This window comes from Scyliorhinus torazame, chromosome 19 (genome assembly GCF_047496885.1).
Source record: "Scyliorhinus torazame isolate Kashiwa2021f chromosome 19, sScyTor2.1, whole genome shotgun sequence".
Lineage (NCBI taxonomy): Eukaryota > Metazoa > Chordata > Chondrichthyes > Carcharhiniformes > Scyliorhinidae > Scyliorhinus > Scyliorhinus torazame.
In genome coordinates this window covers 117,738,714-117,757,840 of record NC_092725.1, presented here as the reverse complement: position 1 = coordinate 117,757,840, position 19,127 = coordinate 117,738,714, and the positions used below count along the sequence as shown (strand labels likewise).

Here is a 19,127-nt window from a genome sequence, read left to right as displayed (position 1 = left end):
TTTTGGCCTTTGCGTCCCTAGTAGCCCGGCGCAGGATATTGCTAATGTGGAAAGAAGCCAAGCCCCCGGGGGTGGAGACCTGGATAAATGACATGGCGGGGTTTATAAAGCTAGAGCGGATTAAGTTCGTCCTAAGGGGGTCGGCTCAAGGGTTCACCAGGCGGTGGCAACCGTTCGTCGAATACCTCGCAGAAAGATAGACGGAATGGGAAAAAGAAGGCAGCAGCAGCAGCCCAGGATCGGGGGGGGGGGGGGGGGGGAGGGGTGGGGGGGGGAGGAGGAACCAGAAGGACTCTCAGGGTTGTTAATATATACTGTATAGTATGTATAGGTCGTTGCTACAGATAATTATATATTGGACTGTTAAATTATATTTTTGGAGAGTGTTACTTGTGACAAGGCAGTTGCCAATTAGGGCTAGTTTTCATTTTTGTTATTTATTATTTATTCATTTTTTGTTTATAAAATAGGTCATTGTTATTTGTGTTGTTATAATATTGTGTAAAGGATGCACAATGTACTGTGTTGGTTGACCAAAAATTTTCAATAAAATATTTAATTAAAAAAAAGGGAAGGAAATCTGCCATCCTAACCTGGTCTGGTCTACATGTGACTCCAGACCCACAACAATGTGGTTGACTCTTAACTGTCCTCTGAATTGGCCAAGTAAACCAGTAAGGGCAATTAAAGATGAGCAATAAATACTGGCTCAACAACGCCCACAGGCCCTGAACGAATAAAAAAAATTGACTTATGGTGAGATTGACTCCATATCCCCAGGGCATTAGATGGATTGCTAGTCCAGTGATTATACCACCGCCATCTCCTAATCAGGTTTAGAAAGGAGGCTTGACAGTGTAGTTAAGAGGCTTGTCAGGCTAAATCCTGGAAAGATGTTTTTGCTGGTTGGAGAGTCTAGAACCAAGGGTCATTGTCTCTGGGTAAGAGGTCAGCCATTTAGGAATGAGAGGAGGAGAAACTTCTTCACTCAAAAGATTGTGAACCTTTGGAATTCTTAATCCCCTGTGGGTACTCAGTCATTTAATATACTATAGTTAGAGATCTACTATTTTTAGATATTTAGAGAATCCAGGTATATGGGAACAGTTGTGGGGCGGATGGGGAGGGAGTGGAGTGCAGTTGAGATAGAAGATTAGTCTTGATCTTATTGGATGGTGGAGCAGGCTTGAGGGCAGAATGGCCCACTCGCGTCTCTATCTACTTCCTATGCAGGGATACCAGTCTTTAAGAACATACTTTCAACTTACACCAAAGATCACCAACAAATAAATAAATGGGGTGTTGTACCTTTAACTCTTTCGATGGCAGGAGCCCCGATCTCCCATTTTAACTGTAAAAATGAAGCCCCCGTTTAGCATGATGTTTTCCCTCTGATTAAGGCTAATATTTTGGACGGGCCTTTGCAGTGTGCAAAATGCTGTTCTAATCATGTGGGTGAGAGGTATCAGTTCCACTAAAAAGAAATATCATTTGGAGATGTGTGTGACCCCGTCCCCTCCACCTCCGCCGAAGAAAGATCTGAGCCTGGCCTAAAGCCCTGTGACTGGCTGTGCACCGTCTATGAAACTGACAACAACCTAGCTCTGAAAGTGCGCTCTTGCAGTTTCAGTGTCAACATGCCGACCTTCTGAAAAATACATGCGTATCCATCTCATTTATAAACCAGACCCAAAGTTCAATATTAAACACACGTGATGTCTAGTTGCTAGGAGGTGAGGTACAGCTGCCAACCATTCCCCTCAACCATTCGCCCAGATCCGAGTGCTGACTTGAGCTCCCCTCCCACCCCTCTCGATGCGCTGCTGTGGTCCGCTGTGGCAGCCCTGCCGGAGGAGTAGACGGTGCCACATCTCGGTTGCACGCCAGCCTGCGCCTAGATCTCGAGCTGTAGGTGCGACACAGGCTTAACCAGGGCGATGTGACCGAGGCGGAATCTGACTTCCTCAGCAAAGGCTGTCCAAGCTGCCTGCGCCCTCCACCCACTGGGGCTAAACCCCCTTTTGCAGGGGTGGGCGTGGGGTGGGGGGAGCTGCGGGAGGATCCGCTCTGGTGGTATCTGGCGTTGAACGGGGCAAGTGTCGCCGACAGCATGCGGGGCAGCTTCTGTGTCCTGGTCGTGTGCGGACTGCTCCGGCTGCAGAATGCAGGTAGGTCCCCTTCCAAAACTGGCTCTTCAACCCACAGTGGCCATGCGTGCGTTTTCAGCAGGTGTTTTACTCGTCCCGGGGGCTGCCTCACCACCAGGAAGAGGGAGCAATGGTGCGGGAGAAAGGTTTATTTCCTCCACACATATATATATATATATCAAATGGAGTCAATATTGTTAAAATGCAGCTCCCGTTTTCCTCTGGGTGAGAATTCTGTGATTGTAAAGCGAGGCTGCGGATCAGGATTGAAACGCTTCCGTTATCAATCCCCCAGCAACACCAACCTGACTGCACTGCCAGCTAAGGTGGTGGCGAGCAACCCCCCCTTTCAAAGGGCTGGCAGAGAGCTCTCTGCACCTTGCTACGCGTGGGGCGGGGGGGGGGGGGTGGAGGATGGAGCTGGCCGGAGTCAACTTCCTCGCGATATTCGGGCCCGTTTCAGCACCAGGGTCAGCGCAGTGTGGCAAAAAAAGAGATTCACTGAACGACGCCCACATTGCATTAGAGCAGTGCCGCTGTGCACACGCTGGCAGCAATGTTCTGTCTGGGATCAGCTCAGTTTGGCTCTCACCTCAAGCGTTGGGTCTGAGGCAGTCAAGCGAACGTCGCAGGGTCAGATCCGAGAGTTCTTCGTGTTTTATGGGATGTGGATGACCCTGGCTAGGCCAGCATTTGTTGCCCACCTCTAATTGCCCTTGGGAAGATGGCGGTGAGCTGCCACCTTGAACCGCAGGAGTCCATGTGGTGTAGGTACACCCCAAATGCTGTTAGGGAGAGGGTTCCAGGATTTGACCCAGCGACAGTGATGGATATAGTTCCAAGTCAGGATGGTGTGTGGCTTGGAGAAGAAACTTGCGGATGGTAGTGTTTCCCTGCTGCCCTTGTCCTTCTAGGTGGTAGAGGTCATGGGTCTGGAAAGTGCTGTCAAGGGAACCTTGGTGAGTTGTGGCAGTACAATTTGCCGATGGTACACACTGTAATCACTGTGCGCCAGCAGTGGAGGGAGTGAATGTTTAAGGTGATAGATGGCCAAACAAGCAAACTGCTTTGTCTTGGATGGTGTCAAGCTTCTTGTGTATTATTGGAGCTGCACGTCTTCCGCAGCTCCACCCCCCCCCCCCCCCCCGTCCCACCCCCCCCCCCGTCCCACCCCTGCAAAAAGGTGTTTAGCCCCAGAGGGTGCTCCATCACCCTCTTGTATCTTGTAGATAGTTGACAGGCTTTAGGAGTCAGGAGATGAGAAAAACTGCAAATACCCTCATGCCAGTTGGTGAAAGTTAATTCAATAAAAATCTGGAATTGAAAGTCTGACAATGACCATAAAACCATTGTTGATTGTCATAATAAACCCATCTGGTTCACTAGTGTCCTTTAGAAAAGGAAATCTGTGATCCTTACCTGGTCTGGACAACAAGTGATTCCAGACCCACAGCAATGTGGTCGACTCTTAAATGCCCTCTGAAATGCCCTGGCAAACCACCCAGTTCAAGGGCAGTTGAGAATAGGCAATGAATGTTGGCCCAACCAGCAAGGCACAAAACCTATGAATGAATTAGAAAAACCCCAGCCTTAAACCTGTTCTTGTAGACACAGTATTCATATAGCTGGTCTGTTTCAGGTTCCAGTCAATGGTAGCTCCAGCAATAGTAATTCCACTAAATGTCAAGGAGAGATGGTTAGATTCTCTCTTGTTGGAGATGGTCACTGCCTGGCAGTTGTGTGGCATGAATGTTACTCGCCACCTAACAGCCCAAGCATGAATGTTGTCCAGGTTTTGCTACATATGGACAGTAATAGCTGAGGAGTCAGGATTGCACTGAACACTGTGTAATCATCAATAAACATCCTCCCTTTTGATCTCGTGGTGGAGGGAAGGTCATTGATGAAGCAATTGAAGATGTTTGTGTGTAGGACACTACCCTGAAGAGCTCCTACAGCATTATCCTTGGTTGAGATGTTGGACTCCAACAACCACAAGCATCTTCCTTTGTGGCAGGTATCATCCAATCCTCCCCCGCCCCCCCCCCCCCCCCCCCCCCCGCCCTTCCCCCATTCCCAACCCCATTCCCATTGATTTCAATTTAGCTGGGGCATCTTATTACCACTTTCAGTTAAATGCTGCCTCGATGTTACCAGATATTCCTTTTCACTGGCTGTATGTAACATTGTAAATAGGATAAAATTGAGATCGGATTACTTTTTTTCAAAAAACTTTTCTGTTTTTTTTAAAGATACAATACAAGATTAGCTGATTGGAGTGTGGCTATTCAAATCTTTTGCATTTAAATAATATTTTGCATAGTAAATGACTTTGGACAATTACTTCCAGCAGTCGTTTATGTTAGGAGTCCAATGCAGCAACAAACTTCCTTTACTTGCAGTGTGATGAATGACTGTCAGTTGGGTTTAAGGTATCAGATGTGTTAACAGTAATCTTGACCAAAACTCTGGAGAAGCTGTTCGTTCTTCTTAGAGTAAAGCCCTGTGATTTATAATGTCCACTTGAACGAGGCACGGGAATTTACTTTTAAATATTTCATTCAAGGAGCTTTGCCTCTGACAATGCAGATGTCTCAGTGGAAACAGAGCCAACATTATATGTCAAGAGTGAAGGTGATCTTAAGCCAATGAGCTGCTCAATCACAGATGAGAGTGCTACCAGTTGAAGCCATTTGGTACTTCTCTCGTTCAGCTATGCAACCTGAAATTCAGACAATAATGACAGGTACTCAATAAAGAACAAGGGAACATCAAAGTCTTTCTGTGACTGAGGAATATATAATATGCCAGGAGCAATGACTGAGTGGATTACTAAAGCCTTGAAGTAGAATAAATTAAGCACTACATTTCTATGAGGATTTTGTTTATAACACTTGTGCGTAATGGAATTAATATAATTTAACCCACATCCTTCACAATGTTTCTTTAATGGTTAGAAGCTCCTTTAATTCATTTCACAACAACATGTGAATTGCCTCTCACAGCTTTTCCACAGTAAACAGCTGTCATCATGAAAACCCACCCGGGAGATGGTCACTCAAAATAGAGCTTCATCAAATACCTTCTCAAGATATTGGGATGTTATCTTAGCTCCAAGATGGGATTTAAAAGGAAACACATCTAAAATTCTTCAGAATTAAGAGTCAAGTTTCTGCAATGTATGCACTGCAATTGCAGTGCATACATTGCAGAAACTTGACTCTTAATTCTGAAGAATTTTAGATGTGATATACCTTTGCCCTAAGCCGTAGAATTTTGCTTGCTATTGATCCAGGCTTAATTAGATGGTATCACAAAATACATATTTAGAATCTTAAATGAAGTGATTATACAATGCATAATATTACATCGGCCTACATGTCTGAATTCCAGCAGTACAAATGTATTTCTTTCACATGTTAGTCATCTGGGTATTCAGCATTAATAAGCAATCTGTCTTTTGCATATTCAAATAAATATTTGATATGTAAGCACAGGACAGTGGACGTAGAACACAATTCCTCTAATAAAAATGATTGTTTCCTCCCAAGCAATGTTTAAATGGATATTTTAATTACATTAGCTTATCGGTTCATCTGAAGTTCATATTCTCTGCATTATCATGCATTTTTAAAATTAATTTCTGTGTTACTGCAAAGATAGATGTAAATTAATAGTCATGTTGAAGTGTAGTGCAAAATGTAATTCTGGAAAGTATTATTGTAGGCTACAGAGCCAGGATATATGCCAGTGCTGGGTCTGTTTTTGTTCTCGCTGTAGATATAAATCATTTTTTAATTTGGGTGAAGGATTTTTTTTTAAAAGTCTTTCATTGGATGCGGGCATCACTGGCTAGGCCAGCATTTATTGCCCATCCCCATTTCCCTTGCCAGGCTGGTGATGAGCTTCCTTCATGGATTGCTGCAATCTGTGGTGTAGGTACATCAGCAGTGCTGTTAGAGAAAGAGAGCCAGGACTTTGATCCAGCGACAGTGAAGAAATGGCGATGTATTTCCAGTGTTAGGAGTGGCTTGGAGGAAAACCTAGGTGGTGGTGTACCTATGCTCTTGTCCTTCTAGGTCATGAAGGTTGAGGGTTTGGAAGGTGCTGTCGAAGGGGCTTTGGTGTGTTAGCTGCAGTGCATCTTGCAGATGGTATACACTGCTACCACTGTGTGCCTGTGATGGAGGCCATGAATGTTGAAGGGGGTGGATGGAGTGCGAATCAAGCAAGTTGCTTTGTTCTGGATGGAAGACAAGAAGTGGTCAACATGAAACATAGGGCCCAATTTTAATTCTGTGCGAATGGGTAGGTTTGAATGGGCTGAAATTGGACCTGGAGCCAGAAATTTCCGTCAGTATGGCTTGTCCATTATATTTACCATTCCGCCTGCGCCGATTGCCGCAGTGAGCAGGCCATGACAGGATGGCTTTATGATAGCTCTCTGTTTAATAGAATTTATCCTTCACAAATTTTGGTCCTTATGTAACAGCCACCAGAAGCATAAGCCATGATGAATTGTTGTGAATTACAAAATAGGTGAATCTGCTAACATAGTCATAAACAGTAGATCTGACAGTGCTTAATATCTATGAATGGATGGACAGCAACACATTCACAAAAACAGGGCTTCCAATTTGAAACAAAACTAGGTAATTTTAGATTGCAAAAAGAATAATCCGTTTTCTGTAGTTGCAATGGAGGTGGTTATGTCAATAACTTGATTTTTTTTCAACTGTGCTCATGTACAGTATATATTTTTTACATTAACTTAATTCTGAAATCTATTCAAGGAAATTGTTAAACTAAAAATAAATTTAAAAAGAACAAAAAGTGAAAGACGCTATATTGAGCAAGATTCAAAGATTAACAAGCCTTATTTACTCTCCCTGCCCCACCCATGAACCAAGAATCTGTGATTAAAGCAAAATGGTTCTTTCGTCATTGCGAAATGGACGGTAAGAAATTTGAATTGGTTGACCAGAATTCTTGAAATTTTCCTCTAATTATAATAATAATATAATATATAATAAACTTTCATTGTCACAAGTATGAAGTCACTGTGAAAGGACCCTAGTCACTACATTCCGGCGCCTGTTCGGGTAAGCTGGTACGGGAATTGAACACGCTGCTGGCCTTGTTCTGCATCACAAACCAGCTATCTAGCCCACTTTAGCAGTCCAGAGTGTCGGCGCCCCCCTGCCCATTTACTCCACATCACCTCTGCAGTCACCCACAACCTACCCTCACCACCACCAGGACTTAATTACAGTTGAATTTCTTTTGGGCCCCAAGCAGGGAGTTACATGGCAATGCCCAATTGGCATCTGTCCATCAACAAGTCAGGAGTGTAATGGAATACTCTCCACTTGCCTGGATGAGTGCAGCTCCAACAACACTCAAGAAGTTCAACACCATTCAGGACAAAGCAACCCGCTTGATTGCTACTCCTTCCACAAATATTTACTCCCTCCACCACTGACCGTGTGTACCAGGAACTCACTAAGGCAGCACCTTCCAAACCCACAACCACTACCATCTAGAAGGACAAGAGCAGCAGACACCTGGAACCCCACCATCTGGAGGTTCCCTTCCAAGTCACTCACCACCGCCGACTTGGAAATATGTTGCCGTTCCTTCACTGTCACTGAGTCATAATCCTGGAACTCCCTCCCCAACAGCACTGAGGATGTACCTACATCTCAGGGACTGCAGCAGTTCAAGAAGGCAGTTCACCACCACCTTCTGAAGGGAAAACTAGGGATGGGCAACAAATGCTGGCCTGGCCGGCGATGACCACATCCTGAAATGAATTCGTAAAGAGTAAATGAGACCCAGGCTCACTTTTCAGCAGGTCTTGGGTCTTCACTTTCTTTGTGTGACAAGTGCCCAGTCCAGATTGTGCTGATTTTAGTGCAAGGCCAATTACCCAGTCTTTTGAGTTTAAAACTGTGAGCACCAGAACCAATTACTGTGCCATGATGGCAAAATAAATGTTAACTGGATGATAATCAGGATACATACATTCCCAACAGATCTCTTGACAGGTACATGGAAAAAAGAGCAGTATGTGTGGCTGGCATTCCTCCAGCTGTACTTTGTTTTTCTATTATTTGATATTTTTGAAGAGTGAAATACTCTTGTCTATCTCTCCCCATGGGGACCTGGGTTGCACCTGGTAACTAAATAATTTATGTGTGAAATTGTTAACATGTGTAAACAACAACAGCTTTAAATACAGTTGATTCATCTATGGTTTGATCCTAGAATTGAATCCTTTACAGAGGCAAAAATAAAGAACCTCAATGTCTGACGTAGGTCATTCAGGAGGGAAGCGTGGAATCACTTCTTCATGTAAAATTCTTGGAATCATTTTATGGCACAGAAGAAGGCCATTCAGCCCATTGAATCCATGTTGGCTCCTGTGGCGTGCATCAGTCAGTTCCATTCCGACACTCAATCTCTGTAACCCTGTAAGTTTCTTTCCTTCAAGTGGTTATCCAATTTCCTTCTGAAATCATCGATTGTTTTGGCTTCTAATACCCTTATGTGCAGTGAGAGTTTTGATGTTATAATGACCAATCGCTCATAAGGACTAGGTACATAAGAACAGATATACATTGATAGAAAACTTGAAGACTTTAGCAGCAGATCTGTGTCCTGCTCATTGGCTAACATGAAACTATGACTAGATCTCATGACATACTTCCATTTTAGTGATGTCATGCTGCTATCTCTTAAAGGCATGCTGCAAGAGTAAGGTCCAGGTCATATCCCTCGTTGGATATATAATTTCTTCCTCATGCTCTTTCCTCATCTCTTGCCCAAAATCTTAAATCTCTGCCTAGACCTTATACAATCAGCTAATGGGAAATGTTTTTCCTTGTCCACCTTATGTAATCTTGTCATAATCTTGTACAAATCAAACAAATCTTCACTCAGTCTCCTTTGTTCCAACGAGAATAACACCAGCCTTTTCAACAAAATCTTGTAACTAACATCGCACTCGCTGCCCGCCCCCGCCCCCCCCCATTCCTTGGAACCATTCTGGTAAATTTCCTCTGTACCCTCTCAAGGACCTTGACATCTTTCCTAAGGTGTGGTGACCAGAGTTAGATGCATAATTCTAGTTGGAGCTTAACCAGAGACTTATATCAAACTAACTTCCCTTCTTTTGTGCTCAATTCCCAGGATCCCATAGGCTTTGCTAACCACACTCTCAATAGGCTCTGCCAACTTCAAAGATTGATGCACTCCCAGGTCTCTCTGTTCCTACACACTCTTTAGAACTGTGCAATTAAGTCTAAACTGCCTCTCCCCATCGCTTTTTCCAAAACATATCACCTCACACTTCTCTGCATTAAATTCCATTCTGCTCATCTACCTATGTTCTATTTCAGTCAATTTGTATCATTCTCACTGTTGCCACTCCTCCAAACTTGGGATATCAGCAATCGTTGAAGTTTTACTTCATATTTTAAGCTTCAAGTCATTTATATTTAGCAAAAATGACAGCGGTCCTAGCGCTCCATTGAACTCCACTGTCTACCATCCCCCCCCCCCATTCTGAAAAACAACCATCTGCCACGAGTCACTACTTTCTGTCCTTAAGACAATTTTGTAATCTAACTGGACAGAACCCAGGGCGGCACGGTAGCACAATGGTTAGCTGCATCATCTCTGTGCCGACCTGTACCCTGGCACCACACCGTGTGGGACAAGCAATGGTGGTTACAGAATTGCCTGTCTGTCCCTTGACTAGAGAATCTCTTACAACAACTGCATTTCTACACTTTGCTGTCCCCTCCTGTATAGTCCCTTGATTAGTATCATGTTCTGGAGCTGCTCCTCTTCAGGACGTTATCGCTCCCACCAATCTCTCACACTGAGTCCCTGTTTGAGAGTGGCCCACAGCCTGAAGAGTCCTGAACTACCTGCCTCTTCCTACTTCCAGATGGCCCAGCACCTACTATCATGACATCCCACTCCCTGAAAGTATGATCTAGGAAATTCTCTGATGCTCCATAGTGACTCGAGCTGCCCCTCATGCTTGCAAACTCTCAACTTGAATTGGAGCAGCTGAAGGCACTTCCTAAAAACTAAGACACATGAAGTGTCCTGGAATTCCCACATGAAGGCGGAATTACAAACAATAGCTCTCAGAGGCCAATCCACGGTATACAAAAACTCTCTGTTCCCAGTTAATATTCTGGGCACAATCAAATGGCCTTGTCATGCCAGACGGGGTGAAGGGACAAGGCCGTTAAATCTCCCGAAAGGCCTCTTGCAAGATTTGCAACACTCGGAACACCTCACGACATCTAACGAGATCTCGCGAGATGTCGCAATCTGGATCACGCCCTCGCGGTGCGAGATCCAGATTAACATATTTAAAGGAGCCATGTCTGAGCCTAATTCTCCCAGGGTCCGGGAACTAACGGCCTCATCTGGAAGACCTTGCCAAGTCGATGTGCAACACGGGTCCACACAAACGTAGAGCAGGCAAGACGGCACCTCGGTCAGTTTCCCAGGCTCTGGTCAGGCTCTGGGCATGGCGGCTCTCACTGGCACTCCTACTGGCTCCTGGGCACTTTGGCACCACCAGTCTGGCACCTTGGCTGTGCCACCTGGGTGTCACTGCCAGGATGACAGTCTTACACCGCTCCCCCAGACAGTCTCACACCGCTCCACCAGACAGTCTCACACCGCTCCCCCAGACAGTCTCACACCGCTCCCCCAGACAGTCTCACACGGCTCCGCCCAGACAGTCTCACACCGCTCCCCCCAGACAATCTCACACTGCTGCCCCCAGACAGTCTCACACCGCTCCCCCCAGACAGTCTCACACCGCTCCCCCAGACAGTCTCACACTGCTCCCCCCAGACAGTCTCACACCGCTCCCCACAGACAGTCTCACACCGCTCCCCCGAGACAGTCTCACACCGCTCCCCCGAGACAGTCTCACACCGCTCCACCCAGGCAGTCTCACCCCGCAGCTCCAGACAATCTAACACCGCTCCCCCAGACAGCCTCACACGGCTCCCCCAGTCAGTCTCACACCGCTCCCCCCAGACAGTCTCACACCGCTCCCCCCAGACAGTCTCACACCGCTCCCCCCAGTCAGTCTCACACCGCTCTCCTCAGACAGTCTCAAACGGCTCCCCCTAGACAGTCTCACACCTCTCCCCCAGACAGTGTTACACCGCTCCCCCAGACAGTCTCACACTGCTCACCCCAGACAGTCTCACACCGCTCCCCCCAGACAGTCTCAGACCACTCCCCCCAGACAGTCTCACACCGCTCCCTCCAGACAGTCTCACACTACTTCCCCCAGACAGTCTCCCACTGCTCCCCCAGACAGCCTCACACCGCTCACCCCAGACAGTCACCCACTGCACCCCCAGACAGTCTCACACCGCTCCCCCCAGACAGTCTCACACCGCTCCCCCCAGACAGTCGCACACCGCTCCCCCAGCCAGTGTCACACCGCTCCCCAATACAGTCTCACAACGCTCCCCCCAGACAGTCTCACACCGCTCCGCCCAGACAGTTTCACACCGCTCCCCCGGTCAGTCTCACACCGCTCCCCCCAGACAGTCTCACACCGCACCCCCCAGGCAGTCCCACACCGCTCCCCCCAATCTCACACCGCTCCCCCGAGTCAGTCTCACACCGCTACACCCAGACAGTCTCACACCGCTCCCCCCAGACAGTCTCACACCGCTCTCCCCAAACAGTCTCACACCGCTCCCCCCAGACAGTCTCACACCACTCCCAGACAGTCTCACACTGCTCCCTCCAGACAGCCTGACACCGCTCCCCCCAGTCTCACACTGCTCCCCCCAGACAGTCTCACAATGCTCCTCCCAGACAGTCTCACACAGCTCCCTCCAGACAGTCTCACACTGCTTCCCCCAGACAGTCTCACACTGCTCCCCCAGACAGCCTCACACCGCTCACCCCAGACAGTCACCGACTGCACCCCCAGACAGTCTCACACCGCTCCCCCCAGACAGTCTCACACCGCTCCCCCCAGACAGTCTCACACCGCTCCGCCCAGACAGTTTCACACTGCTCCCCCAGTCAGTCTCACACCGCTCCCCCCAGACAGTCTCACACCGCTCCCCCCAGGCAGTCCCACACCGCTCCCCCCAATCTCACACCGCTCCCCCAGACAGTCTCACACTGCTCCCCCCAGACAGTCTCACACTGCTCCCCCCAGGCAGTCTCACACCGCTCACCCCAGACAGTCTCACACCGCTCCTCCCCAGTCAGTCTCACACCGCTCCCCCCAGACAGTCTCACACCGCTCCCCCCAGAGAGTCTCACACCGCTCCCCCAGACAGTCTCACACCGCTCCTCGCAGTCAGTCTCACACCGCTCCCCCCAGACAGTCTCACACCGTTCCCCCCAGACAGTCTCAAACCGCTCCCCCCAGACAGTCTCACACCTCTCCCCCCAGACAGTGTCACACCGCTCCCCCAGACAGTCTCACACTGCTCCCCCAGAGTCTCACACCGCTCCCCCAGACAGTCTCACACCGCTCACCCCAGCCAGTCTCACACCGCTCCCCCCAGACAGTCTGACACCGCTCCGCACAGTCTTACACTGCTCCCCCAGACAGTCTCACACCGCTCCCCCAGTCAGTTGCACACTGCTCCCCCAGACAGTCTCACACCGCTCCCCCCAGAGAGTCTCACACCGCTCCCCCCAGACAGTCTCACACCGCTCCCCCAGTCAGTTGCACACTGCTCCCCCAGACAGTCTCACACCGCTCCCCCCAGAGAGTCTCACACCGCTCCCCCCAGACAGTCTCACACCACTCCCCCAGTCAGTTGCACACTGCTCCCCCAGACAGTCTCACACCGCTCCCCCCAGACAGTCTCACACCGCTCCCCCCAGACAGTCTCCCACTGCTCCCCCAGACAGTCTCACACCGCTCCCCCCAGAGAGTCTCACACCGCTCCCCCCAGACAGTCTCACACCACTCCCCCAGTCAGTTGCACACTGCTCCCCCAGACAGTCTCACACCGCTCCCCCCAGACAGTCTCACACCACACGCCCCAGACAGTCTCACACCGCTCCGCCCAGACAGTCTCACACCGCTCCCCCAGTCAGTCACACACGGCTCCCCCCAGACAGTTTCACACCGCTCCCCCCAGGCAGTCTCACACCGCTCCCCCCGATCTCACACCGCTCCCCCAGTCAGTCTCACAAACGCTACAGCCAGACAGTCTCACACCGCTCCCCCAGTCAGTCTCACACTGCTCCCCCCAGACAGTCTCACACGGCTCCCCCCAGAGAGTCTCACACCGCTCCCCCCACACAGTCCCACACCGCTCCCCCCAGACACTCTCACACTGCTCCCCTAGTCAGTTGCCCACCGCTCCCCCAGACAGTCTCACACCGCTCCCCCCAGACAGTCTCACACCGCTCCTCCCAGACAGTCTCACACCACTCCCCCAGACAGTCTCACACCGCTCCCCCAGACAGTCTCACACTGCTCCCCCAGTCAGTTGCCCACCTCTCCCCCCAGACAGTCTCACACCGCTCCCCCCAGACAGTCTCACACCGCTCCTCCCAGATATTCTCACACCACTCCCCCAGACAGTCTCACACCGCTCCCCCCAGACAGTCTCACACTGCTCCCCCAGACAGTTGCCCACCGCTCCCCCCAGACAGTCTCACACCGCTCCCCCCAGACAGTCTCACACCACTCCCCCAGACAGTCTCACACCGCTCCTCCCAGACAGTCTCACACCACTCCCCCCAGACAGTCTCACACCGCTCCCCCAGTCAGTCTCACACCGCTACCCCAGACTGTCTCACAACGTTCCCCCCAGTCTCACACCGCTCCCCCCAGACAGTCTCACACTGCTACCCCAGGTCAGTCTCACACCGCTCCCCCCAGACAGTCTCACACCGCTCCCCCCAGCCAGTCTCACACTGCTACCCCCAGTCAGTTTGACACTACTACCCCAGACTGTCTCACACCGCTCCCCCCAGTCTCACACCGCTGCCCCAGTCTCACACCGCTAACCCCAGTCAGTCTCACACCGCTCCCCCAGACAGTCTCACACCGCTCCCCCCACACAGTCTCACACTGCTCCACCCAGGCAGTCTCACACCGCTCTCCCCAGACAGTCTCACACCGCTCCCCCAGACAATCTCACACCGCTCCCCCCAGACAGTCTCACACCGCTCCCCCCAGTCAGTCTCACACCGCTCCCCCAGACAGTCTCACACTGCTCCCTCCAGACAGTCTCACACCGCTCCCCCCAGACAGTCTCACACCGCTCCACCCAGACAATCTCACACCGCTCCCCCAGAGAGTCTCACACCGCTCCACCCAGACAATCTCACACCGCTCCCCCAGACACTCTCACACCGCTCCTCCCAGACAGTCTCACACCGCTCCACCCAGACAGTCTCACACCGCTCCCCCCAGACAGTCTCACACCGCTCCACCCAGACAGACTCACACCGCTCCCTCAGTCTCACACCGCTCCCCCAGTCAGTCTCACACCGATCCCACCAGTCAGTCTCACACCGCTTCCCCAGACAGTCTCACACCGCTCCCCAGACAGTCTCACATCGCTCCCCCCAGTCTCACACTGCTCCCCCAGTCAGTCTCACACCGCTGCCCAGACAGTCTCACACCGCTCCCCCCAGTCTCACACTGCTCACCCCAGTCAGTCTCACACCGCTCCCCAGACAGTCTCACACCGCTCCCACCAGTCTCACACTGATCCCCCCAGTCAGTCTCACACCGCTCCCCCAGACAGTCTCACACTGCTCCCCCCAGACAGTCTAACACTGCTCCCCCCAGTCAGTCTCACACTGCAGCCCCCAGTCTCACACCGCTCCCCCCAGACAGTCTCACACCGCTCCCACCAGTCTCACACCGATCCCCCCAGACAGTCTCACACCGCTTCCCCCAGGCAGTCCCACACGGTTCCCCCCAGTCTCACACCGCTCCCGCCAGACCGTCTCACACCGCTCCCCCCAGTCTCACACCGCTCCCCTCAGTCAGTCACACACAGCTCCCCCAGACTGTCTCACACTGCTCCCTCCAGACAGTCTCACACTGCTCCCCTCAGACAGTCTCCCACCGCTCCCCCAGACAGTCTCACACCGCTCCCCAGAGACAGTCTCACACCGCTCCCCCGAGACAGTCTCACACCGCTCCCCCCAGACAGTCTCACACCGCACCCCCCACTCAGTCTCACACCGCTCCCCCAGGCAGTCTCACACCGCTCCCCCCAGTCAGTCTCACACCGATCCCCCCAGACAGTCTCACACCGCACCCCCCAGTCTCACACCGCTCCCCTCAGGCAGTCTCACACCGCTCACCAGACAGTCTCACACCGCCCCCTCCAGACAGTCTCACACCGCTCCCCCCAGTCTCACACTGCTCCCCAGGCAGTCTCACACCGCTACCCCCAGACAGTCTCACACCGCTCCCCCCAGACAGTCTCACACAGCTACCCCCAGGCAGTCTCACACCGCTCTCCCCAGACAGTCTCACACCGCTCCCCCAGATAATCTCACACCGCTCCCCCAGACAGTCTGGCACCGCTCCCCCCAGTCAGTCTCACACCGCTCCCCCAGACAGTCTCAAACTGCTCCCTCCAGACAGTCTCACACCGCTCCCCCCAGACAGTCTCACACCGCTCCCCCAGACAGTCTCACACCCCTCCCCCCAGACAGTCTCACACCGCTCCCCCCAGGCAGTCCCACACCGCTCCCCCCAATCTCACACCGCTTCCCCGAGTCAGTCTCACACCGCTACACCCAGACAGTCTCACACCGCTACACCCAGACAGTCTCACACCGCTCCCCCCAGACAGTTTCACACCGCTCCCCCCAGACAGTCTCACACCGCTCCCCCCAGACAGTCTCTCACCACTCCCAGACAGTCTCACACTGCTCCCCCCGACAGTCTCACAATGCTCCTCCCAGACAGTCTCACACTGCTACCTCCAGTCAGTCTCACACCGCTCCCCCAGACAGTCTCACACTGCTCCCCCAGACAGTCTAATACCGCTCCCCCCAGACAGTCTCACACCGCTCCCCCCAGACAGTCTCACACTGCTCCCCCAGAGTCTCACACCGCTCCCACAGACAGTCTCACACCGCTCCCCCCAGACAGTCTCACACCGCTCCCCCAGACAGTGTCACACCGCTCCCCCAGACAGTCTCACACTGCTCCCCCAGAGTCTTACACCGCTCCCCCAGACAGTCTCCCACTGCTCCCCAGACAGTCTCATACCGCTCCCCCCAGACAGTCTCATACCGCTCCCCCAGGCAGTCTCACAACGCTCCCCCCAGACAGTCTCACACCGCTCCCCCAGGCAGTGTCACACCGCTCCCCCAGACAGTCGCACACTGCTCCCCCAGAGTCGCACACCGCTCCCCCAGACAGTCTCCCACTGCTCCCCCAGACAGTCTCATACCGCTCCCCCCAGACAGTCTCATACCGCTCCCCCAGGCAGTCTCACAACGCTCCCCCAGACAGTCTCACACCGCTCCCCCAGGCAGTCTCACACTGCTCCCCTAGACAGTCTCACACCGCTCTTCCCAGCCAGTCTCACACCGCTCCCCCCAGACAGTCTCACACCGCTCCCCCAGTCAGTCTCACACCGCTCCCCCCAGACAGTCTCACACTGCTACCTCCAGTCAGTCTCACACCGCTCCCCCCAGACAGTCTCACACTGCTCCCCCAGACAGTCGCACACCGCTCCCCCTAGCCAGTCTCACACCGCTCCCCCAGACAGTCTCACACCGCTCCCCCAGTCAGTCTCACACTGCTCCCCCCAGACAGTCACACACCGCTCCCCCCAGCCAGTCTCACACCGCTCCCCCCAGACAGTCTGACACCGCTCCCTCAGTCAGTCTCACACCGCTCCCCCCAGACAGTCTCACACTGCTCCCCCAGACAGTCTCACACCGCTCCCCCCAGACAGTCTCACACCACTCCCCCAGACAGTCTCACACCGCTCCCACCAGTCTCACACCGATCCCCCCAGACAGTCTCACACCGCTCCCCCAGGCAGTCTCACACCGCTCTCCCAGGCAGTCCCACACGATTCCCCCCAGACAGTCTCACACCGCTCCCCCCAGTCTCACACCGCTCCCCCAGTCAGTCTCACACCGATCCCCCCAGTCAGTCTCACACCGATCCCCCCAGACAGTCTCACACCGCTCCCCCAGACAGTCTCACACCGCTCCCCCCAGACAGTCTAACACTGCTCCCCCAGTCAGTCTCACACTGCACCCCCTAGTCTCACACCGCTCCCCCCAGACAGTCTCACACCGCTCCCACCAGTCTCACACCGCTCCCCCCAGTCTCACATCGCTCCCCCCAGTCAGTCTCACACCGCTCCCCCAGACTGTCTCACACTGCTTCCTCCAGACAGTCTCACACTTCTCCCCCCAGACAGTCTCAAACCGCTCCCCCAGAGACAGTCTCACACCGCTCCCCCCAGACAGTCTCACACCGCTCCACCAGGCAGTCTCACACCGCTCCCCCAGATAGTCTCACACCGCTCACCAGACAGTCTCACACCGCCCCCTCCAGACAGTCTCACACCGCTCCCCAGACAGTCTCACACCGCTCCCCCCAGTCTCACACTGCTCCCCCCAGGCAGTCTCACACTGCTCTCCCGAGACAGTCTCACACCCATCCCCACTCAGTCTCACATCGCTCCCCCAGACAGTCTCACACCACTCCCCCCAGAAAGTCTCACACCCATCCCCACTCAGTCTCACATCGCTCCCCCAGACAGACTCACACCGCTCCCCCCAGACAGTCTCACACCGCTCCCCCCAGACAGTCTAACACCACTCCCACCAGACAGGCTCACACCGCTCCCACGCAACAGTCTCACACTGCTACCCCCAGTCAGTCTCACACCGATCCCCCCAGTCAGTCTCACACCGCTCGCCCCAGTCTCACACTGCTCCCCCAGACAGTCTCACACCGCTCCCCCCAGTCTCACACCGCTCCCCCCAGACAGTCTCACACCGCTCCCCCCAGACAGTCTAACACCACTCCCACCAGACAGGCTCACACCGCTCCCCCGCAACAGTCTCACACTGCTACCCCCAGTCAGTCTCACACCAATCCCCCCAGTCAGTCTCACACCGATCCCCCCAGTCAGTCTCACACCGATCCCCCCAGTCAGTCTCACACCGATCCCCCCAGTCAGTCTCACACCGATCCCCCCAGTCAGTCTAACACTGCTCCCCCAGACAGTCTCACACCGCTCCCCCCAGTCTCACACCGCTCCCCCATACATTCTCACACCGCTCCCCCCAGTCTCACACCGCTCCCCCAGACAGTCTCACAGAGCTCCCCCCAGTCAGTCTCACACTGCTCTCCCCAGACAGTCTCACACCGATCCCCCTAGACAGTCTCACGCCGCTCCCCCCAGACAGTCTCACACCGCACCCCCCAGACAGTCTCACACCGCTCCCCCAGTCAGTCTCACACCGCTCCCCCAGACAGTCTCACACCGCTCCCCCCAGACAGTCCAACACTGCTCCCCCCAGTCAGTCTCACACTGCACCCCCTAGTCTCACACCGCTCCCCCCAGACAGTCTCACAACACTCCCACCAGTCTCACACCGCTCCCCCCAGACAGTCTCACACCGCTCCCCCCAGGCAGTCCCACACGGTTCCCCCCAGACTGTCCCACACCGCTCCCCCCAGTCTCACACCGCTCCCCCCAGTCAGTCTCACACCGCTCCCCCAGACTGTCTCACACTTCTCCCTCCAGACAGTCTCACACTGCTCCCCCACACAGTCTCAAACCGCTCCCCCAGACAGTCTCACACCGCTCCCCCCAGACAGTCTCACACCGCTCCCCCTAGACAGTCTCACACCGCTCCCCCCAGACAGTCTCACACTGCACCCCCCAGACAGTCTCACACCGCTCCCCCCAGTCTCACACCGCTCCCCCAGTCAGTCTCACACCG

The 19,127-nt window shown here is 53.1% G+C and overlaps 1 protein-coding gene across 1 annotated transcript in view; it reads left to right on the top strand.

Moving 5' to 3' along the window:
• The first annotated feature begins 1,789 nt into the window (after positions 1-1,789).
• The window catches only part of ptprr (protein tyrosine phosphatase receptor type R), a 371,240-nt gene continuing 353,902 nt past the window's right edge, over positions 1,790-19,127 (top strand). Inside the window, exon 1 of the mRNA XM_072485105.1 lies at positions 1,790-2,168. Within this exon, the coding sequence (XP_072341206.1) occupies positions 2,111-2,168 (58 nt within the window). The 5' untranslated portion in view covers positions 1,790-2,110. The remainder of the gene's footprint in view (positions 2,169-19,127) is intronic.